Genomic DNA, 27,663 nt, shown 5'->3' on the forward strand with positions numbered 1-27,663 from the left:
ATTCATTGCACACTAACTGAAATATTTCAGGTCTTTTATTGTCTTAATACGGATGATTTTGGCATACAGCTCATGAAAACCCAAAATTCCTATCTCACAAAATTAGCATATTTCATCCGACCAATAAAAGAAAAGTGTTTTTAATACAAAAAACGTCAACCTTCAAATAATCATGTACAGTTATGCACTCAATACTTGGTCGGGAATCCTTTTGCAGAAATGACTGCTTCAATGCGGCGTGGCATGGAGGCAATCAGCCTGTGGCACTGCTGAGGTTTTATGGAGGCCCAGGATGCTTCGATAGCGGCCTTTAGCTCATCCAGAGTGCTGGGTCTTGAGTCTCTCAACGTTCTCTTCACAATATCCCACAGATTCTCTATGGGGTTCAGGTCAGGAGAGTTGGCAGGCCAATTGAACACAGTGATACCATGGTCAGTAAACCATTTACCAGTGGTTTTGGCACTGTGAGCAGGTGCCAGGTCGTGCTGAAAAATGAAATCTTCATCTCCATAAAGCTTTTCAGCAGATGGAAGCATGAAGTGCTCCAAAATCTCCTGATAGCTAGCTGCATTGACCCTGCCCTTGATAAAACACAGTGGACCAACACCAGCAGCTGACACGGCACCCCAGACCATCACTGACTGTGGGTACTTGACACTGGACTTCTGGCATTTTGGCATTTCCTTCTCCCCAGTCTTCCTCCAGACTCTGGCACCTTGATTTCCGAATGACTTCAGAATTTGCTTTCATCCGAAAAAAGTACTTTGGACCACTGAGCAACAGTCCAGTGCTGCTTCTCTGAAGCCCAGGTCAGGTGCTTCTGCCGCTGTTTCTGGTTCAAAAGTGGCTTGACCTGGGGAATGCGGCACCTGTAGCCCATTTCCTGCACACGCCTGTGCACGGTGGCTCTGGATGTTTCTACTCCAGACTCAGTCCACTGCTTCCGCAGGTCCCCCAAGGTCTGGAATCGGCCCTTCTCCACAATCTTCCTCAGGGTCCGGTCACCTCTTCTCGTTGTGCAGCGTTTTCTGCCACACTTTTTCCTTCCCACAGACTTCCCACTGAGGTGCCTCGATACAGCACTCTGGGAACAGCCTATTCGTTCAGAAATTTCTTTCTGTGTCTTACCCTCTTGCTTGAGGGTGTCAATAGTGGCCTTCTGGACAGCAGTCAGGTCGGCAGTCTTACCCATGATTGGGGTTTTGAGTGATGAACCAGGCTGGGAGTTTTAAAGGCCTCAGGAATCTTTTGCAGGTGTTTAGAGTTAACTCGTTGATTCAGATGATTAGGTTCATAGCTCATTTAGAGACCCTTTTAATGATATGCTAATTTTGTGAGATAGGAATTTTGGGTTTTCATGAGCTGTATGCCAAAATCATCCGTATTAAGACAATAAAAGACCTAAAATATTTCAGTTAGTGTGCAATGAATCTAAAATATATAAATGTTAAATTTTCATCATGACATTGTGGAAAATAATGAACTTTATCACAATATGCTAATATTTTGAGAAGGACCTGTATTTGGGTGCTTTGCAACCCCAGCTTTGTGTTTCTACTTTAGACTGTCACTGGGTTTCTGATCAGCATCATCTGTGGCTAGAAAAACCAGAAAAAAACCAAAACTTCTTGACTCGTTAACAACATTAGCAGATCTGAGGTATTTTTTGCCAACTTTTGTTTCTTTTTGTATCGCAGACTCTTTACCCGCTTTTTATTATCTATAGAATATCTCCATTAATGCATTTATTCTGTGGTTTTAATGCATTTTTTCTGCGGTTTGTTTCCAGCACCATCTTTCCCACGTTTGGCTGCATGGGCTTTCATTTTGTGGGAGTCCTATAAAATATTATTGTTGTAGGACGCACTTGGAGCAGACTGTGAACAAACAGCATCACAATTTAAAGCCAGAGTTATTTTAAAGGTTGTTTTAACAGCTTGATGATCTGTGTAAACCCTTGTGCTTATTACACTGAGAAGTAAAGGTTTAATTAAACTCCTGCAGGTTGGAGCTGACTGTCTACTGAAGCGAGACTGTAAAGGTAAATGGGGGGTAAAGTAAGTGCTTTGCAGCTGAGAAGATCATCAGTAATGGAGGGGAGCACCTATGTCTGCAGTGGTGGCTTATTTATGTACTTGGTGATAGAAAACTTTAAACAAGTGCTAATAGAAAGTTAGTATTAGCAATAAAATAATTTGGGTTTAATAAAAAATAAATCCTTTAAAACCTTTTTTCTGTACAGAATTGATCTCTATGATGAGTCCATGTTCAGTATGCAAAGGAAACACGCCGATATTTTATTGATTTTGTTTTTTATTATTCTGAAAGTGCTCAACCTGACATTTATATCTCCTCGAAATTAATGTGGCATCACAGTCTCTGCTCTTTGGTAAAAGGGCAGAGAAGCAAGAGTGCACATAAAGATGGATTGAAAAGTTATTTAAACTGCACAAAAATAATTCAATTTCCATCCGATTTAACCACTATAGAGAAGCGTTGCACCACATGCCCCTCCCTAACTGCTGTCAGCAGCAACTGAATTGGGAGGCTCAGTACAAACATTAAGTGAGGCGGAGTGTGCAGATTAGGAGAATGTTGTTTGTGTTTAAAAAAGTGAGCAAAAAAGTACAAATTTATCACAGTGGATTTCTAATATTCACCATAATGTAGGCTGATTTGCCACTCGCCCAGTGTTAGATGGTGATATCATAGGTCGTATAGGACTATTCATAAAGATAAACATCATAATACCTGCCGCCTTTCAAATATGCATTTGGCAAATGCTTCTTAGTGGTAGTTCTGTTTTAAAGGAGGAGCTGAATGAAAATAAAACAGCTAAAGTTAAAACTGCACTTGTTGATGCCGTTTACATACCGGCTAATTTCAGCTTAGCAGCACAGTGAGCAACCACAGGAACTAAGAAAAGTTGTGGTTTAAAACTCCCATAGTGTTTGATTACAGGTTAGGGGATATTTTATAATCTAACTTGAAACTCCTGTTTACATGCAAGTTAGCGTTAGCACTGAAGCACAGCTAGCTTCTGCAAAAAGTTCCAAATATAGCTGTTTACAATTTCCATGAGCAACTCAATTTAGAGTTAGGAGATATATTATAATCAGTTTTTTCATAAAGGACATAAATAACTAGAATAATAGCTAAAATCTTCATTTGTTGCTCTTGTTTACATTACAGTTTACATTATCCCTGCAGCATAGCTAACTGGTGCAGTAAGTTAGAAAACAATTTGCTTTAAATTGCTTTAACTGTTGGTGAATATTTTTCACTATTGATTTGTTGTTTTTTAAAAAAATGAAACAATGAATGGACAATGAATGGACAATGAAAAACAACCCTGTTTATATCAAGCGTCCAATTGTTCTTTGAAGATAAAAGCTAGTGTTAGCACAGCAGCATAGCCAGCTTCTACAAGTATGTTGGAAGTAGTTAAAACTCCCTTAAGCAATTTAATTAAGTATTCGTACATGTTTTTGTAATTTGTTCGGTATTTATATAAACGGCAGAAATAGAAATGTGTTTGAAACCAAATTTCCACTTAAAGCTCCTGTTTAGTTTGTAGCTTGTTGGCTGTACAGCACAGCTGGCTGCTAACACAGTTAGCATTTTCTTTTAATTAGTTTAAAATTTTATATTTGTTGTAAACAAAAATCACAAAAATGAAAAATACAAAGTTGAAACCCAATGTCTAATTGTTTTTCGTTTTATCATACAAGCAAGTGTTAAAACTGCAGCACAGGTAGCCACTACAGGAAGTCAAACAATTTAAAAATAATCGGCTATTAGTCAGTGTCTCAGCAGTTGTAATGATCTCTGTTGGTTTTTACGTCATAACCATTTAGGCAGATAATTGATTTTTTTGGAGTTACTAATATTTTTGTTGCTCAGGTCATTCCTTTAATTTAGCCATTAAGGCTGCATGATAATTTTCCCTGGTAATGGGCCATATTATGTCAGTGTTAATAGAACGCTCACATCCTTGAAAGGAAAAACCAGTAACAACCTGCTAATGAAGTATATGCAGAAAGTATCGTCTGCTGTTTAATTAGAACACTATCAGTTCTGACTTTGAAAACACAATGCTCAGGAACAAATTGATCTGTGTTCCTGGCCATAAATTTCCAACAAATGTATACATTTCTTTAATTCTCACAAAAATGATTTTTAAAAAAAAGACTGAGTGAATCAGAAAAATTAGCTTCCTCCACTATACTGAGAAAAGATCCAAAACAAGGAAACACTTAGATTTTCAGCCTGTGGAAACTTTACCTTTCATTTAGAGGAACACTATCTTCGGTTGACACCAGCTCACCCCTCTATAAAAACACCTTAGGTTATTTTATCACTCGAAGCAGTTATATTGCAACAGCATATGTTATATTTTCATCACTGACAGTGTTGTCAATAAATTCCAAAATTACACTGTCATTGTAACATTTTGATTCAAGTAGTATGAATGTAGAAAGAAGAAAATCAATTCAGTTTTTTAGAAGGCCAGAAATATTGTTTTTATATGACATTATACATCAATTTGTCTTAATATGTAAACATTACATCAAACAGCCAAAGTGAAACATCAATAGGAATTTTATAAAAAGGTCTGAAGCCTCAACATTGTTGTGGTTTTCTCTGCATGTTCAACACAAAAAGGAAAGAATTGGCAATAGCAAAGGCATCTATAACAGGAATGCATATTTCACACCTTGATTCCTGTCTGACTGTAATCCAAATTCATTTTCTGTACATTTGTAGCATAAATCTTACCACCATCTAAATAATTCAGTCCGTGGGGAATTCCTGATAATGTAATGCAGCGAAGAAGAAAAGTATGCTTGGAGTAGGCAATCACAGTATTTGCATTTTAATGAGATGTCCATAGGGAGTCTTGCAGAAGACACCATATACTGTATGTGAGGTCTGCTTATTGACTTTGAAAGTTAGAAGTTATGGATTTCTGCTAACCTTTTAACAATCCATGAAACTAATTGCCCAGGCAGCACTTGGCGTGGTCCTGTATAGTCAGGCTTTCTCATGGAAAATAACCTTTTTCTCAACATGTGCTTGGCGCTTTGGACTGCAATTAGTATTTACTTGGTGGATGAGGTGAGTTGTTTCAGAGACACAGAACATGCGCTGATTGTAAGCTGGTCATAGCGTTCTTTAAGGCAACTTTTTCAAAGTATATATTAAGGTAAAAAACTTGAACATCTTTGAAGGATGAGTTGGGCAGTGGTTAGGGCTGTTGCTTTGCAGCAAGAAGGTCCTGGGTGCAAGTCTTGGCCTGGGCTTTTTCTGCATGGCGTTTGCATGTTCTCCCTCTGTATGTGTGGGAGTCCTGATACTCAACTTCCTCCCACAGTCGAGAAAACGTGACTGTTTAGGCTTACACAGGCCAGGCGTACTTGAACTTGTAGACATCTGCATCTACTCTGCCGGACATGTCCGAGCAAAACGAAATTTTTACGACCGCGTACGACGTGTCACACTGTAAACTCCTCGGCATGACAAAGTGTCCGAGCTCCGGTTGCGAGTGTCCCTGCACTGACAGGTGTATTCCCCTTCTTCGTCCCTAGTGTTTTGCAATGTCCTTATATACCACCTTTTTTTGTTTTTGTTTTTTCTAAAGCTACAAGGCAAATAAGCTGTTCCTCCTGGTTCAATGATGTAATGGCTGAAAGTGTGGGAAATGTTGGAATTTGTCACCAGAAATGTAGAAAATTGGCACGCTCGACTATGAAACCTCAAACATCCGTGGACAGTATGTGTGGAGTCCTCACGGCTCACAGTGAGCCCAACTATGTGGGAGCCTTTAAATGGTTTCTCTGCATTGTCCTTTGGTCTGAGTAATTATGCATATTTGTTTGTGCTGTGTGTCTCTATGTTGCCTTGTTAAAGTCTGGTGACCTGTCCTGGGTGTACCCTAACTTTTGCCCAATAACTGCTGGGTGTGGGCACCAGCCCCCCCACGACCCTGTCAGGATAAGCAGGTACAGACTGTAGATTGATATTTCAAGCCACCATGTGCAACAGAAACTTTGACCTCTGCATTTGCACTACTGCAAACAATTTACTTTGACATGAATTAATTGACTTTTTAAATTTATATATAAAAAGAAAATTAGATATAAAGGAGATTTCTACACTAGTCCCTTTTTAAATTAGTCATGTAAAAAAAACCAAAAAAAACAGACACTAATGTTATCAGTGTGTCTGTGTGCCTTCCACTATACCAAAAATAGTCTACGGGTGGAGGACATTTGACAGGTCATATGCCCAGGTTTGGCCTCTCAAGCAAGTTCACTGTGAAAGCAGAATGCATGATGCTGAAAGAAGTCTCCAAAAACCCTAAAATGTCATCACTAGACCTACATTAGGCTCTTGTTGCAAGTGATGTGAAACTATATGCTTCTACAATTGGTCTGCACAAGCTGAACTTCAAATGGAGGTGTGCCAGGAGACAGACAAAATTAGGATTTAAAACGTTTACACAGATCTTTTTAGAATCTGATTGATTTGGCAAATCTAACTGAACTGCATTTTAAAGTAAAGCTGGTAAAATGTAAAATTATTTGGAGCCCCTCACCATACTGATGGATTGGAAGCTAACCTCAGCATCGTGTTGTTTCATGATTTATTAAAGAACCCATCTAGGTAAATCCCTGGAATTAGCCTGGAGTCTGGAAAATTTTGAAATAAAAATGTGTGGCAGTCCTGATTCTACCAGGCATCAGAGGGTGCTTGAAGAAAATTCGAGACCATCTCTAAAAAGAAAATTAACTGAAACAGAACTTGACCCTCAGCATGACAATGAGCCAAAAACATAGCAGTAAATCCTCCAAAGACTGCCTGAAAAACAAAGGAATGGAAAGTCTGGGGTACAGATTTTATTTATTTTTTTAGAAAACGTCCCTCTACTTGGAATTACCTCGCACAACCCCACGTTTACAGCGGGGCTAAATTAGGACAATCTGCTAATGGATTTGGCTATGTTTTTCTGCTCTTTTGTTCATTTTAGAAGCACAAAGAATCATCTCACTAAAATGCCAAAGGGTAGACGTCATGTATTCAGCTCGTTTGCCACAATCAATTTCTCGGCTCTTTAGGTGTTTGAACTGAATAAATGGAAAAGCCGATTAAACTGTAAAGACAGCGTTTTTCATGGGCTTTGACTGGTAGATTGGACCCAGAGAAAGGAAAAAAACGCCTGTGGAGCTGTCAGTTTTAAATAATACGTATATACACTTGTTTTTTTCCTGTTGCTGATAACAGATTGTGAAATCTGAGAGTTTTATACAATGCTCTTAAACTCCACAGATTTTGGCACAGACATGGAAAAAGTGTCACCAGTATTGCTTGGTTCAGTTGGGAAGTCTGACACACACCTTGATATCCTTGTATTGCACTAAAATAGGTGATATATTAAGTTCTTGTTAGAATTTGACATCTAATAGGTTTCCTATATTTGCAAAAAGTCATTCAATAAATTGCGGCTCTACATGGACTTATACCAGCTTAGAGATCACGACAATCACATTGATGTTGGAATATGATATCTTTGTAAGGTGATCGTTCTCAAGACAAAATAAAATTGTCATTTTTCATTTGTGGAAAGGATGACTGAAATGTCTCCCTGATCTTGTTGAGCCCTGCTTACATTCTCCTGAGCACTGAGACATTTCTGCACACCCTCAACTGTATCACAGTTGTATCTGTTTCCACCTTGGTCTCAATGCCTGTGCCACAGAGCCCTGCAAAAGTATTTAAACCCCATGAATAGTTCCACATTTTGTCACATTACAACCACTAACTGCAATGCTTTTTACTGGGATTTAATATGCCACAACAACACAAAGTGGTGATTTATGGTGAAGTGGAAAGAAAATGATATATGCTATCTCCTAAATATTTTACAAATAAAATATTTGGCCACCCTGATTCATTATATTTGGGGTCTGTCTCCCCCCCCTCTTTGGTAAAATAACTCCAAGCTCAGTCAGCTTGGATGGAGAGTAGCTGTAAACACCAGTTTTCAAGTCTTGCCACAGACTGAAGATGCTGCCTACTTACACAGCTCAAGCATAACATTATAACCACTTGCTTAAATGTGTATTGCTTCCTCTTTTTGTTGACAAAACAACACTGACTGACCTGGTAAGCCATGGTCTCTATCCTGGAGGTGTTTTGTGGCTTCTGGCACCAAGATGTTTGCAGAAGATCCTTTAAGTCCAGATGTTTACAACGTTGAGCCTCCATTATTCAGATTTATTTGTCCAGAACATGTCACAGATGCCAAGTCAACACCTCAAAGTTGTTGATGTGCTCCTCAAAGCCTTCCTGAGCCTTTTTTTGCATTTCCTTTTCTAAAGGACTGAGGATGCAGCCGTCAGGAAACGTTTCCACACTGACTGGTCTGCTGCCATTCATCCCCATGCATGTCAAACTGGGATGAACTGTATATTATGACACCTTTCTAACAGAACCAGCATTAACTTTCTTAGCAATATAAGTTATAGTAGCTGCTCTGTTGAATCAGACCACACGAGTCAGCCTTGGGCTCTTGTCAGACTCCTCAAATCATTATGCCGACCAATGTTTCCAGCTTCAAACACATCATCATGTTTTCTTGCTGCCTAATATATCCCATCTGCTAATTTGAGTGGTCACAATGTTATGCCAGATCAGAGTAGACTTGTTTGTGTGAAGTAAAAAAGATCTTTATGCATCATATATTAATTTGAATGTTTGTTTTGTTAATATTGTAAACATTATAAGAGGAGATGGTGCAGAACCTGATATTGTAATTTTGTTATCCTTTTTATTTATTCATAGTTGATGCACCAGAGTGTGTGTGTGTGTGTGTGTGTGTGTGTGTGTGTACCTCGGAGGATGATGATATTTCTTTACTCCTGCTTCTGTGTGGCTGAGGATCCCCAGAGTAAGCTAGTTTTACTCGAAGCTGTCCAAGTTGAAACAGAAGTTCCTCAGGGGTGAAAAGCTGAGAACATTAAGAGCACTGACATCACCAGCTCGCTTGAAAAGTTCTTTGAATTTAATCTCTTATTGTTTGTGCCTTAAAAGGAAGCTCAGTTGCCAGTTTTAGGCTTTGTTCTAATCAATAGAGCAAAGGAGCAGCAGTCTGGCTATCTCATGCTCCAAAGCATAGTAGTAGCCTTCTGCATTCTGCTTGATCTCTCGGTCACTGCAGCCATTGGACCCCAAACTTTGAATATCCACCCTTAACCTTGGCTAAAATATTATAATCATGGTGCACAGCGATATAGAAATGTCAGCAACTTGGGTTAAAGCACGGTACCAGTTTCCCTCCACCTCTGCGTCTGTTGGGGAGTGTGAGCTCAGCTCGCCTTATCAAATAAATTGGACAGTGGCTATTTCCCCGATTGCTTCCTTAGAAAGGTTCTGGCTCTTCCGGGGGTCTTCTGCTCATGGCTGGAGCTGATGGGAAAACTACTTAGAATAATTGTCTTTCAAAAGAGCACTTCCAAGCCAGTGCTGTCACCTCTCTGCTCCTGCATGTGTATTCAGAGGGCGTGTGTGACTGTGATGCAGAGGCTCATAAAGAGAAGGAAGAAAAGAGATGGTACTGCTGCAATTATGAGTTCAACATATTTTCACCTCTGAAAGCCAGATCCTATTTATAAGCTTGTGCACTCACATTTTTTTTAATTGAGGTATTGACCAAGTAGTATCTCAGTTTCAAACATTTTATTGTTGTTAAAATCTGTCCATATGAAATTTATTTAAATTATAGCTGGAGTAAAAAACAGAATGTAATGATGGTCAAAGAGCACTGGAGATACGTTGCTATGTATCTCTAGTGCTCATTGGGCAAGAGGGTGCACCCTCGACGGGTCTGCAGTCCATCACAGAAACACACAGGACCAGCAACAATACACACACACACACACACACACACAAAATCCTATTGAAGGGCAATTTAGAGAGACCAGTTAACATAAGAGTCATGTCTATGGGCTGTGTGAGGAAGACGGAGTACCCAGAGAGAGCACACACATTCATGAGGAGAACCTGCAAATCCCATCCAGAAAGGCCAGGATTTGAACACCATGCAGTTACTCAACAGGAATATTGTTGATTGCATACTGGTTGTGTTGTTTTTACTTAAAATCACCCATCAGGGAGAAAATTCTAATTTGTTGAAGGTGAGAAACAAACATTTTGTGGCTAATCTGTTTTAAAATTGTAATAAGAAGTAATTTCTTTCACTTTTAACTGCAGTTGAAAACAAGAAGGGACATCAATAGAACTTGATCAGTCAGCTTAATTAGAAATGCAGATGTAAGGCTTTTTTCCTGTGCTCTGCTCAGCTGTGTTCTCACCCCAGAAACCTGCCTCAGGGGTAAATTAAATATGGTTTGTTGCTTGCAGACTGCCTGAGAGCCGTTGGTAAACGCCACAAGTTTGCCAACAACTGCTAAGGTTAAACAGTTTTTTTTCCTTTATTGTTCTGCAGACTACACCCCACTCTCTGACTCTCACCACTACAGAATAAGTCATTAGAGTGCCATGCATTTTTGCATTTGGCTGCAAGAACAAATTTAAACAAGGTTTTATATCCTCGTCTTCAGTCTTTTCTGCATTTTCATTTCTCTTGTTAAGTGTTGGAAAAGACACGGTTTCTATAGAACTGAAAATCGGTGGGGACAGATGCTGCAAATGATTACCCACCCTGTTTACGGTCCACATGCACCGATTGCAAAGCAGCATGGAATTTCCAGAGGAAGACTTTGTAAAACTATCAGCCTCTTTTAGGAGGAAACGCAACACACACAACAGCCCTTTTTTCATCTGCTGCAGAGACAAACAGGCCTGAAACAGGCCTGTTTGTCTCTGCAGCAAGCAACCAGAATCTAGTCAACTCACGCAGGAACACGACTGAGTTTTAAACTTCTAAGAAATTAGATCTTAAAAGGAAAAAGATGAGCTTGTGTGTGCTGTAATTATACTGTCTAGATTGTCTCCATAAACTCCATAATGAGAGATTTGCATCTGTTCAAACCACTGATTTTGTCTGTCCTCAGGGTTTCCTTATTACATCACTTCATAAATAAAAAAGCATGTCTAAATAAAATCTTATTATATCAGTGGTTCTGAATCAGTCTTGCAGTACTAGAAAAGATGCAGATTTATTTTCCTCCTTTTCTTTCTGCTCCGGTGAATTGTCAGATTAAGTTTCCTGCCTTTGAGCTTCACATTGTTGCCTCTCCATTTATTTCAGTGGGAAAACTACAGAATGGGCCGATAACGTCCCTGTTGGCTCAGCCCTGTTGCTTGGCCTGGCCTCTTTGTTTACCGTTAGAGGAGAGCTCTTTTATCCGCCTCTGAAAATGAGTGCGAGGCCTTTCTGCAGCATTGGGTCTCAGTCTGCTAAATGAACATCTGTGCAAACTGCCGCTCTGCTCCTCATGGCTGACATTGTTATGCAGCTCTCACATCGACTCTGACACCTCTTCTGTCTGAGGGTCATAATGAGGAGCTCATTGGGTCATTTTATTTTCTAGGCTGTTTAATCTGTTAGGATGCAATCATGGGGAAAAGAAAGTACACCCGCTTTCAGTTCTGCAGGTTTGTTTGTGGTAGTAAAAAATACAGCATGTGAAAAAAGGACATTTACACAATGTACATGTTATAGTTGGGTGTTTAGAATAGTTGGGTGTAGAATATTAAGTCAATCATGATTCATCATCAGATGTATTATTATTATTATTTGACGCACATGAGAAAAGTATATAACGAAAGATTAGAAGTGTTTAATATAATTTACAAAACTATGTTGTAAATAAGAAACACGAATTTTAGAAATCTATTAAATAAGGGTATAAATACTGAACTTCTGGTTTCTTTGTTCTTCTTATTATTGTTATTATTATTGCTCTTCTTTATTTCTGGTTTTCTTTATCAGGTACAGGCTCTAAAATAGAAGAGAAAGGAAAAACTAAGTACACCCCCGATTCAACAGCTTGTACAGGTCCTTCTCAAAATATTAGCATATTGTGATAAAGTTAATTATTTTCCATAATGTCATGATAAAATTTAACATTCATATATTTTAGATTCATTGCACACTAACTGAAATATTTCAGGTCTTTTATTGTCTTAATACGGATGATTTTGGCATACAGCTCATGAAAACCCAAAATTCCTATCTCACAAAATTAGCATATCATTAAAAGGGTCTCTAAACGAGCTATGAACCTAATCATCTGAATCAACGAGTTAACTCTAAACACCTGCAAAAGATTCCTGATGCCTTTAAAACTCCCAGCCTGGTTCATCACTCAAAACCCCAATCATGGGTAAGACTGCCGAACTGACTGCTGTCCAGAAGGCCACTATTGACACCCTCAAGCAAGAGGGTAAGACACAGAAAGAAATTTCTGAACGAATAGGCTGTTCCCAGAGTGCTGTATCAAGGCACCTCAGTGGGAAGTCTGTGGGAAGGAAAAAGAGTGGCAGAAAACGCTGCACAACGAGAAGAGGTGACCGGACCCTGAGGAAGATTGTGGAGAAGGGCCGATTCCAGACCTTGGGGGACCTGCGGAAGCAGTGGACTGAGTCTGGAGTAGAAACATCCAGAGCCACCGTGCACAGGCGTGTGCAGGAAATGGGCTACAGGTGCCGCATTCCCCAGGTCAGGCCACTTTTGAACCAGAAACAGCGGCAGAAGTGCCTGACCTGGGCTACAGAGAAGCAGCACTGGACTGTTGCTCAGTGGTCCAAAGTACTTTTTTCGGATGAAAGCAAATTCTGCATGTCATTCGGAAATCAAGGTGCCAGAGTCTGGAGGAAGACTGGGGAGAAGGAAATGCCAAAATGCCAGAAGTCCAGTGTCAAGTACCCACAGTCAGTGATGGTCTGGGGTGCCGTGTCAGCTGCTGGTGTTGGTCCACTGTGTTTTATTAAGGGCAGGGTCAATGCAGCTAGCTATCAGGAGATTTTGGAGCACTTCATGCCTCCATCTGCTGAAAAGCTTTATGGAGATGAAGATTTCATTTTTCAGCACGACCTGGCACCTGCTCACAGTGCCAAAACCACTGGTAAATGGTTTACTGACCATGGTATCACTGTGCTCAATTGACCTGCCAACTCTCCTGACCTGAACCCCATAGAGAATCTGTGGGATATTGTGAAGAGAACGTTGAGAGACTCAAGACCCAACACTCTGGATGAGCTAAAGGCCGCTATCGAAGCATCCTGGGCCTCCTTAAGACCTCAGCAGTGCCACAGGCTGATTGCCTCCATGCCACGCCGCATTGAAGCAGTCATTTCTGCAAAAGGATTCCCGACCAAGTATTGAGTGCATAACTGTACATGATTATTTGAAGGTTGATGTTTTTTGTATTAAAAACACTTTTCTTTTATTGGTCGGATGAAATATGCTAATTTTGTGAGATAAGAATTCTGGGTTTTCATGAGCTGTATGCCAAAATCATCCGTATTAAGACAATAAAAGACTTGAAATATTTCAGTTAGTGTGCAATGAATCTAAAATATATGAATGTTAAATTTTCATCATGACATTATGGAAAAATAATGAACTTTATCACAATATGCTAATATTTTGAGAAGGACCTGTAGAACCAACTTTGGCCACAGTGGTCTCTCACATTGCCGTATAGGAATTCATGACGACTCTTATTTACAACATTGTTATTCTGCTTTCATGACCCATTTCAGGCCAAGCTGTAGTTGTCAGATGGCCTCACATTTGTTTCCAGGATACTTTGGTATTTTACAGTTAATGGTGGACCCGAAAATTATCATCACCCTTCCACCACCGTGCTTTACAGTTGGTGTGAGGTGTTTGTGCTAATATGCTATATTTAAGCTTTTCCTAAACATGTTGACACACATCTCCACCAAACATCTCTATGTTGCTGTTATCTGTCATTGTTCCAGTAGTGTTGTGGGTCCTTCAGTTGCAACTTTGCAAACCTCAGTGATGTTGCCATATTGTTTTAAAAAGAAAAGTCATGGTTACTCAGTCTTCTTTAAATTCTCCCTTCATGAACTTTAACAGTTGGCATACTGAGGCTTGTGCTGTCTGAGATAAAGCTATTTGGGGGGTTTGGTCTCTGCTCTGAGCCTTGCACACTCTGACCTTGTGGTCTTAAATGTTTCCCATTTGTGAATAATAATTTTCGCTGTAGAATGTTGGATGTCAAAATGTTTGGAAATGACCTTTATGACCTGTCCCAGCTTGACGGACAGCAGAGTTGCTTCTCGAAGTTCATTGCTGTTGTCTGTACATCTTGGCATTGTGTTAACACACACCTTAATGCTCCAGATAGCCACACTGATAAAACGTCTGGGTTTATGAAAATGGTCACATAATCTAGCAGTAAATATTGACTGTGTAGAATCTGTTGTATTTGGACACTTAAAGTAAGATAGAAATTTTAGATTGACCTGGTAAACCTGGTAAAGACGAGATGATTTTTAGTTTGTCTTGATAAAATGGGTGTACTTTCTTTTCACCATGACAGTAGCTGTAAGGGGGTCTTGCAGAGTCGCAAGGTGTAAGATATTCTCATCAGGGAAGATCACAATGTAAAATTATGGAACTAAAAAAACCTCCTACTTGTAGGCACCGAGTTCCTCGGCTTTCTGTCATTCATGCAAAGCGCTCATTACAAGCGGGATATCTTCACCGTGTCACCTGTCACACTTGTCAGAAATGTCACAGCCCCTGCGGCAACTACCTTGACGTCTGTATATTCACCTTTACCATTGATCATCTTTTTGTATTTACACACTTTTTCAGATCTAAAGTTAAGTCAGAAGCAGAGTGTTTGCACTCTTCTGCAGTTGTCTGCAGAAAACACCTTTTATGTAGATCAGAGTGAGTGCCGATGGGGACTGGAGTCCGTCTCGCAACCAGGAAACAGAACTTTGTCTCACTCTGTTGTCTTTAATTGGCTGAACAGATGGCGTATAAGTCATATATTTTTGTGCTCTCGTTTTCTGTAAGAGTGCACCAGATCTATATGAAGCTGCATGGTCAGGGACAAATATATAGCGGATGTTTAACGTGCATGGTTGATTAAATAGGTCAATAAAGTTTCTTAGACAAGTACAAAGTAAAGTTGCTCCTATAGACATGACGAAACACGCTCAGGCTGAAAGTTTGTGCATTAAAGGAATCCGATGTCATTGCAGACATAAAAGCTCCTCAAAAACAGAACCAAGGACAGATAAAAATCTCCACTTATTCTAAATAATGCATACCGACATGGAATGGAATTGGTTGCATCTGCAGTTGCACGAAGTGGCAAAGATTGTTTGTAAAGTGGCCCCTCGTAGGAGCCACAGGAGCTTCAGTCCTACAGATGCGTCATGGGAAAAAAGGCTTTGCTGTCCAAATTTAGCTTGTTGTGTGGGGGCCAGGTTTCTGCTGTAATGTAAAAGCTAGTGCAGCTAATGCCTCTGAGACATCCAAGTGCTGACATTTTAGTTGTTTATTTACTTTTCTGCTTTCATCTGCACATCACTTAAGGGACAACGGTGACGCCTGACTCCATCCATCAGTGTTCCTTTCACCAGCGGTGTCACGACAAGTGTTTTTGTGAACTGTTGTCACAGCCATCCATGATCAAATGTGTCTTTACGCCACGTCCCAGTCAGCAGAGTAACAAGCCACTTGTGAATGCCAAATATCACGGTCCTATCTGTCTGGGCCTGACAGATTGGAAGGGAGGTCTTGGTCCATTTGATAATTTTGTGATGGGAACTGTCGTCGTTGGCCCCCATGAAACTAGCACTGCACAGTTGATTCTGATGGGTCTGAAAACACACGATGGTTGCATCACATAAACTACATCCAATACAGAGAAAAATCTATTTATCTAAAAGTATTACAATCCTTTTACCGTGTCTGACAAATCCCCTGCATGTTCAATGCTTTCACTACAAATGATGATCCAATCCTTTAACAGAGCCCCATAGTGCCACTGCATGATGACTTTTTATTGCAGGTGCTGTTAAAATGTTGATTTAGTTGGGCAGCAATGGAGCCAGTCTGTGGGGAGTCTATAGAGAAAGCAGTTCAGGCGAAAACAACCACAAAACTCAAAAAGCAAATGTTCAGGTACAACTGCTGCAGTGGTTTAATGCAGAAAATGTACCTTTAATTTGGGCGCTTGTCCACACTATCATTTAGAACTTGACTGCTCCTAAAAGTGGTTGTGATTCAAAATACACCCACAAAATTGGCTGATTTTTAGCTTGATCCATCCAGGTGACCGGCTGTTCGGAAACTCAGAATCCCTATGCATCTAGCATCTATGTTGTTCAAAGTCACAGTGAGGAAACGTTTGATACCAGCTGGTGGTTAATCCAGTGGAAAAAGAAGTCCTTCCCCAGTGAATATCTGTCACACGCCTAGGCAGGCTGTGAAGCCTGGTGATGAGACAGACAGATAATACCCATGTTTAGGATTGTAGCCTCAAAATATAGAGTATTTTGCTTTTATTGTCCTTATGACCAAGTGAGGACTTTTGCTTACAGTGAGCCACAAGCCGTAATATCAGCTGTTACATACTAGGCGTATTTGAAACAGCTTATGCTCTGCTTACAAGTGCTTAATTTTATACTCAAGGTCTCTTTGGGCAAAGTTTCATGCTTGCAAAAATATCACTATTTATGCTGTACATTGCACTTTAGTGTATTAAACCACCGGCCATTTTAATAAGTACACCATGCCTGCAGAGACACCCTTATGTTGCTGACAGATTCATCACATAGCACCCAGCTGTTGTTGCTGATTTGTTGGTTGCAGATCCAAAACCCAAAGGTGGTCTATTAGATTGAGGTCTGGTGACTGTGGAGGCTTTTGGAGAACAGTAAACTGATTGTCCTAGTTTGAGATATTTAGGCTTTGTGACACGTTGCGATGTCCTGCTGGAAGTAACCATCAACCCTTTGACACTGGTCACTAGTCCAAAGTTTATCAAGAAAATGTTCTCTACGGCAAAACATCACCACCAGCAGCTTGAACTTTTGTACAAAACAGGATGGATCCAGCCTTTTGTGTTTGTGGCAAATTCTGACATTATTGCCTGAATGCTGCAGCTGAAATTGAGTGAGCAACATTTTTCTAATCCATTATTGCTCAGTGTTGTTGAACCTGTGTGAATTATTGCCTCGGTTTCCTGCTCATAGCTGACAGGAACGATACCTGATGTGGTCTTCTGCTGCCGTTGGCCATCTGCTTTAAGGTTTATGTGTTATGGTATATGATATTATGCATACCTTGTCTGTGAAGGGTAGTTATTTGATCAGCTTAAACCAGTCTGCCTATTCTCATCTGATAAAAACCAGGACATCTGATAAAAACCAGGACTTTCCATCCACACAGCAGCTGCTCACAGGATGTTTTCTTTGTTTCAGACCATTTTTGTAAACCTGAGAGATAGTTGTGTGAAAAAAAGAACAGACTAGAAGTTTCTGAAATATTTGGATCAGCTCGTCTAGCACCAGTAACTATGTCACATTCAAAGTCACTTAAATCTCCATTCTTCCTCACTCTTGATGTTGGGTTCAAACTTCAATAACTCATCCTCACCATGTCTAGATGCACTGGATTTCTGTCATGTAATTTACTAATTAGTCACTTGTGTTAACAAACAAATGAACAGGTGTGTTTAATAAAGTAGCTGAGTGCAAAATGAGTCGGCTATTTTCTACACTAACTTTTGGTTAGCTTGCTAGAAAGCTTAGCATGCTAACATTAACAGCTAATTATTGAGATTTTCGGAGCAGGTGAAGATGGCCAAGCAGAGTAGTTAACCAGATGTTTTACTTGCTAAGTGGCTCGTTTTATAGGGCACGGTTGTCCAACTCCAGTTGTCAAGATATGCTATCCTGCATGTTTTAGATGGGTCTCTGGGCCAATACAGCTTAATTATCAGCTGAATTACATTCTTTGGATGCCATAAAGTTCTGGAGAGGCCTGATAATGAATCAGTTATCTGATTCAGGTGTATGGAACCATCTGAAACATGCAGGATACCGGCTCTTGACGACTGAAAACACCTTTTATAGGAAGAAAGCTATATTTAAAATCATTATCAAGTCAACACAATAGATTGAAACGTCAAAGGTATGGGGTCATTTTTAATGGTCTTCTAAATCCCAACTGTAGCTTGTTCATCCACTTCATTACCATAAATCTGTCATGAGGTACAGAAAAGGTGCGAAAAAGTACTGTTGGTTTAATATTAATATTACCATGGTAACACAATAGCCAGTAGGCCTTTTTAGTGTAACAGATTTTTGAACTGGTATAATTTTTCTCTACTTAATAAATGTCATGCTAACATACACCGCTAATGTTAGCATAGTAACATATTAGCATATCCATAACTATTAGTTGATGTGTTAGCATTAGCATGTACAACAATATCTACATTAACATGTCTAACTTTAATAGTAATACTTAAGCATGGTGAAACATTAGGTAATGTTTTAGCATTAATGTTATCAATAGCTTAAGGATAACATAATTCTGACATTAGCATGTTATCTCTGACTAATGGTGCGTTCCATTTGTACTTGGAAGAAGTTCCAACTTACGATTAGGAAATATCATCTGGTACGCCCCCCCAAACTCAGAATTACGAGTTGAAAAGTGGCAGCAACAGGACCATTCCCGACTTCCACATTCAGGATGGCTGCTACTCGCATCAATAGTGTACAAATTTCTTACTGTCACTGTTTATTGCAGTTCTGTGTTGTTTATTTCACATTCATGCACGTACTACCTTTCAGTGTTTATAAGACGTGATGTTTCAACTGTGTTTGTGTGCATGAAATAGTGCATAGAACAGTGTTGTCATTGTTGTTGGAAGACTGCAGTTACAGTTGCTAGCAATACGAATTTAAACAAGCGGGAAACTGAAACCCTAGAACTCAGAGATGATGTAAACTCTGACATCCCAGTTCTGACTTCCGAGGTTAATTGACCTCTACATATAAAACTTTTACGTTAAAAGCTAAAGCTATAGAAGCAGCGGCTAAGTTATAAAATGATAAATAGCGTTTGATGGGTAATTAAAATTTTATGTAACTTTACTCTGATATAGGGAGTTACAGTACATTTTTTTGTAAGTGAATATAGCAAAATGACAATGTGTTACTGCTAAAATCTGATTTGACAAATAATTTTTCTTGCCAAAAACAAACATAACAGCCCATTACCTTAGGTCAGAGCACTAAGTCTGCCGCATACTGTACCACAGCACACAAGCAGTGCTTGAAATTTAAAAGTGGGTTGGTAACCCTGTTTATGAGTCAGACCTTCATCTAGGGTAGTTTAGGTCAGGAGTGGCGGAGGACATTTCAGATTACATAAATATTTGTCGCACTTTCAGATTTACTACGCCGAGCACTAAGGCCTCCGGGCGTCGCACACTTAACTCCTGCTCCACCGCCACACCTGTTAGTCTCTATTGTTGGTAGTGGTTGTTATGGTTTACTGATAGGTGAGCATGCAGCCTTTAGTCAATAGAAAGGATTTCTTTCCTGATTGATTAGATTTTCTTTTATATTGACATCTGTGATTTTGATAAAGATACATGACTCTTATCGCAGAACTTTGAATCAGTTCTGTTTATCTTACTAGCTGGTAGGATTTATGAAAAATCTGATGTAACCAGCTGTAAAAAAAGAAGCAAATAAATTAAACTTGTTCCTGGCAGGCTAGCCTGTCCTGATTGACTCTCTAACTGCATGTCTCTCTTATGCTGCTGAGAAAACCTCAAAGCTGTTCACCCATGAAGATAAACAGTACAGATAAAGTCCTTGCGATGATTGAGAAGATTGCTGCTTGTGTTCCAAGGTGGAAGACATATTTGTTGCTGAAGAGTTGCCATCTGCAGCGAGTTACATGTTATGGTGCCAAGGAAACTGTGGACACTTTAATGAAGGACAAGTTTGATGTTAAGCCTTAAAGCAGCAGATGGTATGAAAACAGATTAACTGTAGAAACAGAAGTAAATGTATTATGTTTTTTTTTTTTTTTTTTCACTCTTTCCAAGTGCTGAAAATCATTGTAAGAAGAGAGAAGCCTTGGTCAAAGATGGGGAGGCAAACGAGTGAGTTAAGGTCAGGATACATGGAATAAGATTTAATCAATACAGCTCCACCTTTTTTTGAAAGCACAGTGCGTTTTCAAACAGTGCAAATACAATAAAACCCAAAAATGTATCTGGCAGGAATGGATCTTTATGTTGTAGTTATTTTTATTACTTTCATTTCCAAAACGACAGCACACCTTAAATCATGTAACTCTAAATAACATAGTTGTTAAAAACCCCAAAAAGATTATAACTAAAAAGTTAATATCGCACAGCTTTTCTCCGACCTAAACTCCTTTCGTAGATGCAGTCCGAAGTGAAAATTAGCCTAACATCATGCTAAAAAAGTGCCAACAAAGCACCAGTGCACATGTTGGGAGGTTGCTTGGCCTACCTGTTTTCATGTGTGAAGTAGAATTATGTAACTGATCCAAAAAAAAGTTGAAATATGAGATTTATATATATATATTTTTTTTATCAAACTATTGGGTGGATATGTAATGCATCAGAGATGCCTACGTGAGTTTGAAAACTCAGTTTCTCCAGGGGAACTTATTTGGGTTTTCTTTCATTTGCATGTGAGAGTAAAGGACTCCTTATATTGCATGAAATTCAGTTTATGTCGTGCAATGCTTTGCCTTTTTTAGTTCTGGATCTTTGTTCTAATAATATCAATGACTTTGGCCGTGCTGACTTTAATTGAATGTGATGTGACTATGTTCTGGAGAACAATATTATATTTCCCTTCCTGATATGTGTTGCATAAGGTTGGTTTTTAGATAAGGGTAAATTATTTTTCTAAATTATACCAAGATGGAACCTTTACCCTTCATTGCTTAAATGGGATGAGCAAAGAGCAGGAAACTCTTAATCAGATTACAGACAATGGGATCCCTGATTGTCACAATGTAAAATTGTGTGCTAAGTTCCTGCTTTAATCAATGAGTGTATGTTCTTTTCTTTTGGAACATCATTGGCATGAAGTTGTCTTGTTGTCTTTTGTCTTTGTGTCCCTAATTACCCTTTGGGATTGAATTTGTCAGATTATTAAAAACACATGCTATTGTACAGTCTAAGAAAAGATCTAAAAATAAAATTTTTTACACAAAAAAGCCCAGTTTTTCAACTTGTCTTCATCTTGAGTCATTATCGCTAAACATCTTAGATAGATGCCTTGTAAAAGGGCCATTAAGGAATAATTAAGGACTTGGGAGCTGAGATTTGATGTAATGCTGCTTTGCATATTTTATTAAAATCAGTTAGATTAAACTGCAGGTTGGAAAGGTTGACAGAGTTTCCTGCAGCAGGTGTCAGAAATGGATCTCCATGGAACCCTTTAAATAATGAAAAACGAGAAACATTTATAAAAGAAAGCATTTTATCCTGGTGTGTTGGGCTACAGGTGGGGTAGGACATCATTAGTGGAAAAATAAGTTTATCTTATGGCTAGTGTTCATACACTCTAACATTTGCCTATGGTCATGAGATACAAATCATAACTAAAAGAATGAGATCCTGCAAATAAGCAGCCAAAATGTGTTTCCTCTGTAGGATTGCTGGGCTCTGCATTGAAGATGAGGTAAGGAGCTGCCTCACCTGGGGTGACCTATGGAGCAGGACTCCTGCTCCTTCATATCTAAATGGTTCAGCTCTCCTAGAACCCTCCTAGAACCATCTCCTTATATGATTCCTTTTCATCCCAGGGCAGAACTCAGAGGAGGCATAAAATGTAATTTCTGGGTTGGAAATACTGGGGGCTTGCTCTGGAGTAGCTGGACTGCGTTGCTAAGAAAAGGGATGTCTGGGTTTCTGTCCTGGACCGGTACCTCTGCAACCAATTTAATAAGTGAAAGACCAAGGATGGATGGATTAATGGAGGGATGGGTGGTTGGAGGGAAAGATGGATTGATAGATGAACAGACGGACAGTTGAATGGATGTTTGATTTGAGGGACAGATGGATGGACAGAGTGAAGAAGTGAGGGATGAACACATGCAAGGATGGATGGAGGAGAAAATGTACAAATGGATGGAGGGATGGGTGATCGCTAGATGGATTAAAGGAAGGAGAGATGGGTGAATAGAGGGATGGATGGAGAAACGAATTGACCCACAAAGGGACAGATAAATAGTTGGATGCTCGGATGGGAGGACGGACGGATGGATGGACGGACGGATGGATGGATGGATGGATGGATGGATGGATGGACGGACGGACGGATGGATGGATGGATGGAGTACCTTTTTTCTGTAAATACTGCTCAGTATGATGATTTCATACTTCAGTCATTTCCTGTCAGCTTCTTCTCAGATAAATCAACAAGCTTAAACATAAAATGCAAATAAAAACACAACTAAGGTTAAATCTGGAGCAATGTTATTTTTTGTATTGTAACATTTATATCTGCTGCAGGGACTTCTTATTAAATGTCCAGTTTACAGCGTGTGCTTTTTGTTTTGTTTTGTTTTTTATCCATACCTTGCAAAGGCTAAAAGGAAAATAAATTCTTGTTGAACAGCAAAAGTTCACTGCAGCTTCAATCAGGGATCAAGGTGTGTTTTGGTCAACAGAACAAAACAGAAAATCTGCTAACTCCAAGGGGATCCCAGAAGCAGCTCAGAAATCTGGCCTGGAATGTCTTGTCCAAAAGCTCTCCTGTTTAGCAGTCGTCAGCCGACTCAGAGCCTAATAGGTGTTGCCATGGCAGAAGGCATCTGTGTGGAATGAGTAAGTAACGGCTGAAGTGGCTCACGCTGCCTTTCCGCTCATGCTGTGTAGGAGCAGCGGCAGGACCCGCAGAGCTTCTGAGAATCTGGGCATGTGTTTTCACTGCTTGCTGCTGCTCAGCTTGTACATTAGCCATGCTCTTTCATTAATCAGCATTAACACAGTTCCACAGGGAGCCCAGTTCATGTGGCGGTCCCACTGGGAACGCTCCATCCCCTCTCATTTGTGGTTCAAAAATGAAGCGGAGTCTGTGAAAAGGCCCGTCTGATTAAAAGCTTTGCTTCTCTGCAGCCTCTCTCAAAAGATGATGATGAATATGTAGTGGCTTTTTAAAACTGTTAATGAATGTAGGTAATGAATACAAATACAAGTATTATTCATCAGGTTAGCACCCTAACCCAGGAACAGCTTTGGGAAATGGTTATGCGTTACAATAATGTGTGATTATCATATTTTATGAATTGTATTTTTACAAGCTGCACTTATCAAGCAGCAAATGGGTCACCTCATTTAGCGATCGTCTGAGGGTATTACGTTTCTCCTTTTCAACCCACATCAAAGGCAACAGGCTTGATCAAGATGCTTCTGTAAACGTTACATTTTTCTCTTTTATCTTCGCCTGACGTGCGGTATCAGATAATTATTGCATTTTCTCTAATGTGGAGGATTTGATGAAAGAACAAAACAAGGGGTGAAATAATGCTTTGAGTGTCAGATCCATCATCTTTTATCCAAGTATTTCTGCTTCACATGATCTGTTTAGGAAAAGAAACACAAAGACTTTGTTAAACTTAACTATAGGATATAGTTTGATTTTGCAGTTGGCGTGACTCCGGAACTGCATAGGGAAAAACATGTATAACCTTCTGATGTGAAATTATTGATTTAGGTTAATAATAATAATAATAATATGCAGAATAAAAAAATATTATGATTGAAACCTCTAAAAAAAAAAAGGTTTAAAATAAGAATTTAAATCATGCTTGTTTTGCAAAGTCCTTCATAGATTGAAGGGATAGTTCAGTTTTAGTTTTTTTTTATTGGGGTTCAGAGGTCACGAGCAGCAGTGGACAACTCTCCCAACGTCTTTGGTTTGATATGTATGAAATTAGTTTTCAACTTCATTTGTTAAAGCAGACAAAAGTGGGTTTCTGCCACCTTAGAATAAGCTTTAGTCTCAAAAATATCAGTGTGGTTCATGTCTTTTTAATACAGTTCAGCCCAAAATTATTCATACCTCTAGCAGAGTCAGGTTTAAAAGTAATCTTTTAATTTTACAAACATGTTTCATCTAACTGGTAATAAAATTGATGTTTTGGAGTGGCCCAACTTGAATGAGGTTTAGAGAACTAAAGATCAGGGTTATGGCAAGGAGGCCTTCCAACCTCAAAGACTTGAAGCTCATCACCAGTGGAAATGTGTAAAAAGCTGGTCATGAAATTATAATGGTTGAGTACGAGTATTTCCAATTAAGAGTTTTCCAGCTATTATTGAGATGAGTATAAAAAATCTTCACACTGCCAATTTTTAATAAAATGTAACTGGAATTTCTTTCCACAATTGATACTTTTTATTATCTTTTGAGAGATTCCTCCCTTATTTCTTGTCAGACACAATGAATAAACAGTATTTTAAATTTGCCAGTTGTATGAATAATTTTGGACATAACTGTAGCTCATTTGTTTTTGTCTTTTTGTTGTTTATTTATCGCCTTTTAGTTTTTATCTAATGTAAAGCTTGTGGTGTTGCTTCGATTGTGTATGAAGAGGGCTCTATAAATAGACTGAGTAGTGAGGTAAAATAGGTTCTGGTATATACCACAGAGAGGCCACAATGACATCAGCCACACAAATCCCTTCAGAGACTAAGGGTAGTTCCTGGAGTTCAAACCACTAATATGAATGCTGTTCAAGTCATCAGATGCCCTGCTGGTATAACATCCTGGCCAAAAGACACAGAAGCCACTCATGCAATAAAAAAATAAAATTCTGAAGTCCAGGGGGCTGAGATTGTATGTGAGACATAAGGAACGAGGTTGAGCATTAGTTGGTGTCGGGGCCACCATCTAGGATGAAACTGCAAAGATGCTGGAATGTATCATTAAGATGGCAAAAATGATGTACTGCTAGCAGCAGCAGAAACCAAGTCTAAAAGACTAGGACCAAAAGAAATCATTATGGATGGAAAATCTCAGCCATAGCATGTACCACAGACAGACTGAGGAAGTGGCTGATATCAAGAAGTCTTACCAATAGCTACAGCTGACTAAACTGAAAGACATCAAGAAAGGCAGTAATCAAAGCAATACAGCAACAAGCATACAGAAGGAGAGCAGGAGTAGTCCTCTACATAATATATGGGTATAAGATGCAGGTAAGCAATGCAATACATAGAATGCCATGGCCTACAGACTAAATAATGTACAAGGCCGTCTTTGCAAAGTACGGACTGGACGTGCCACAGTCAAGGTGGGAGACACGACTGAGGGTAGTAAAGATTGACAGGACTGAGGTCCTCTGGGACCTCTACCACCTGACTGACAAACAAGAGATGACTAACCAACTGAACTTTGAGTTGGTGGAGCAAGAAGGCAAAAAAAAAACATTTTACAAAAACAGTAGTGACACACATGCAGGTCCAAATAGACACCAACATTTAGAAGAAGAAACGCAAAAAGTCAAGAAATACCAAGAGCTCAACAAAAAACCAAAGAAGCTGTGAAAGTGAGGCCTCGGTGGTTTCAGTGGCCATGAGAGCCCTTAGGGCCGTGACCGCCTAATTGGGAGTTTGAATCCAGTGATAACCTCTGATATCTCTGTCCTACGAGTTATCTGCGGTAAGGAAGGGAACATCATTATGGCATTTTTGAGTTCCTTGGTCCGTGAATAAAACAGGTTTGTTGCTGGACGTTAAATAATCACAGAATTATTGGGGATGAGGTGCTACATTATTTAGTGTTTCAGTTTATCAGAACATTTGTGTGGATAAGCTTTTCAAAGTGTGATGGAAATTCTTGCAGTAAGCATTCCACAGTGTATGACCTTTTTCATCTTACTCCTCAGAACATCTGTGTTAGAGGAAGAAGCTGTAAAAGCCATTATCAGAAGTTTAATGGTTCAGACCCATCTTTTAGGACAATGTCAGGAAGGGCAGTTAGGTCTGTTCCTAGATAACCTTGTCACCTTTGAACTCAAGAAGGGTTTGGGTCATAAAACACAGACTCTTTGCAGTTGAGATAACACTGTCTTGTTCTGGTATAAATACTGTGTGTAAATAGCGTTCGGGGCTCTGTTTAACTGACTTGCTCGGTGACAGAGTCATTCAAACGCTGAATGCCTTTGAATAAAACTAATTAAGACAAAGTCCGGATTTTTTCTTCTTGTGAGTTAACTTCTCTCCACTTAGATAAGAAAATTCCACAACAAAAGCAAACGTGTTCTTGATTTTCAACTGTGTTTCAGTCACTGCTTTTTATGTAACTGAGAATGATTCATTTCTAATAATTTCAAGTTGGATATAATGAACAAATGATTGGGAATGATGGTGAAAATCTCAAAATACACAACGTAACTAAACTTTTTGTTCTTCCTGGTTAAATAGTGGGCCAAGGTTTTTTTTTATGTCTGGTAAAATAAATGGAATGTTGCAAAGACCTTCCAGTCCCAGCCAAATAGTAAGAAAAAAACAATCTAGTTAAGACAGTTTGTACAATCAGAGCTGTTGTTTGTGAAATTGGATCTGTAATATTCTGAGGAAAAAAAACGTTTTTTCTGTGAACAAGGTAAAATCCTTTTATTCAAAAGTCATTAGAAGAGCTACAACTACTACTTTTTTATTCTAATATTAATAAGGTTTTATTTTAGTTTTCTGAGTAATGATAACTGCTGCTAATGAACAGGAAGAAATCACTAAAACAGATTTAAAAAAAGCCAAATATGTTAATTCATCTGTCTTGTATTTCATTGAAACCATTAGATATGTCTTCTCCTCTGGTTCTGCTAGTCTGAGGCTGTTTTTCTTCATCACTGTGTTGGTGAAAGCATTCAGGAGTGGCTCTGCTATAACAAACATCATTTTTAGATGAGGATCCAATCACATATCGTTATATTTCAGGCTTTATGGCTGGTTATGTGCAATAATATTTATTTTTTTAATATTTGAAGTTCAAATATATGTTTCACATAAATCATGTTTCCCCTTATTAAATAGTGTATAGTGAAGCAAATTCGGATCAAAGAAAACTATTCCACTCATGTTGTTTTAGTGTCAAAAACTTGCAGGTGCAATAAAACAATGCATCAGCCAGCACATTAACAAAGCCTCCAGATGTTGCTAGTTAATAATGTTCGAATGCCCAGTTGGTTGTGTTTGAGGGGTTGTAGATTTTTTCCTGCAGGAAGTGTTGGCAAACAGTCTGACCTACAGTAGTCCCAGCCCACTGGTCTCATGTATCACTGTACTGCAGTCTTCATTCCTCTCTGCTACTGATTCATCTGTGGAATTACTTTTGCTATGATGCAGCACAAGGTGGAGGTCCGCTGCACACACAGAGGGCGCTCACCCTCGACCCCCGATATAAATCATTCCCTATAATAAAACTGACTTGTGCCTTTCTTTTTCTCCCTTGCCGTTTTCTCATAGGGTCAAAGCAAAGAAAGGGGTGAACCTGCTGCAGACCAAGTCGAAGAACGCTCAGTGGAAGGTAGACTGGGAGGTGCAGTCCGGTGCCAAACATTCCATCACCACCATCGACGTGAGCAAGTACAAAGCAGTAAAGCAGGGGTAAGTCAACAAAGTGTGTGTGGGT

General features: G+C 39.3%; 1 protein-coding gene and 1 long non-coding RNA gene across 4 annotated transcripts in view; one reads left to right on the plus strand and one right to left on the minus strand.

The window, feature by feature from the left end:
• The window catches only part of tmem132e (transmembrane protein 132E), a 656,500-nt gene that overhangs the window by 539,198 nt on the left and 89,639 nt on the right, over window positions 1–27,663 (plus strand). For all 3 annotated transcript variants that reach the window (XM_047378933.1, XM_047378930.1, XM_047378932.1), the window contains one exon: window positions 27,498–27,638. In XM_047378933.1, coding sequence (XP_047234889.1) covers window positions 27,498–27,638 — 141 coding nt within the window. The remainder of the gene's footprint in view (window positions 1–27,497; window positions 27,639–27,663) is intronic.
• Window positions 16,235–18,744, minus strand: LOC124876291. The gene is made up of 3 exons (XR_007040264.1): window positions 18,628–18,744; window positions 17,305–17,457; window positions 16,235–16,452 (listed from the first exon to the last, which is right to left on the minus strand). It is a non-coding gene; the product is annotated as an uncharacterized LOC124876291 (long non-coding RNA).

This window comes from Girardinichthys multiradiatus, chromosome 11, assembly GCF_021462225.1.
Source record: "Girardinichthys multiradiatus isolate DD_20200921_A chromosome 11, DD_fGirMul_XY1, whole genome shotgun sequence".
Taxonomy (NCBI): domain Eukaryota; kingdom Metazoa; phylum Chordata; class Actinopteri; order Cyprinodontiformes; family Goodeidae; genus Girardinichthys; species Girardinichthys multiradiatus.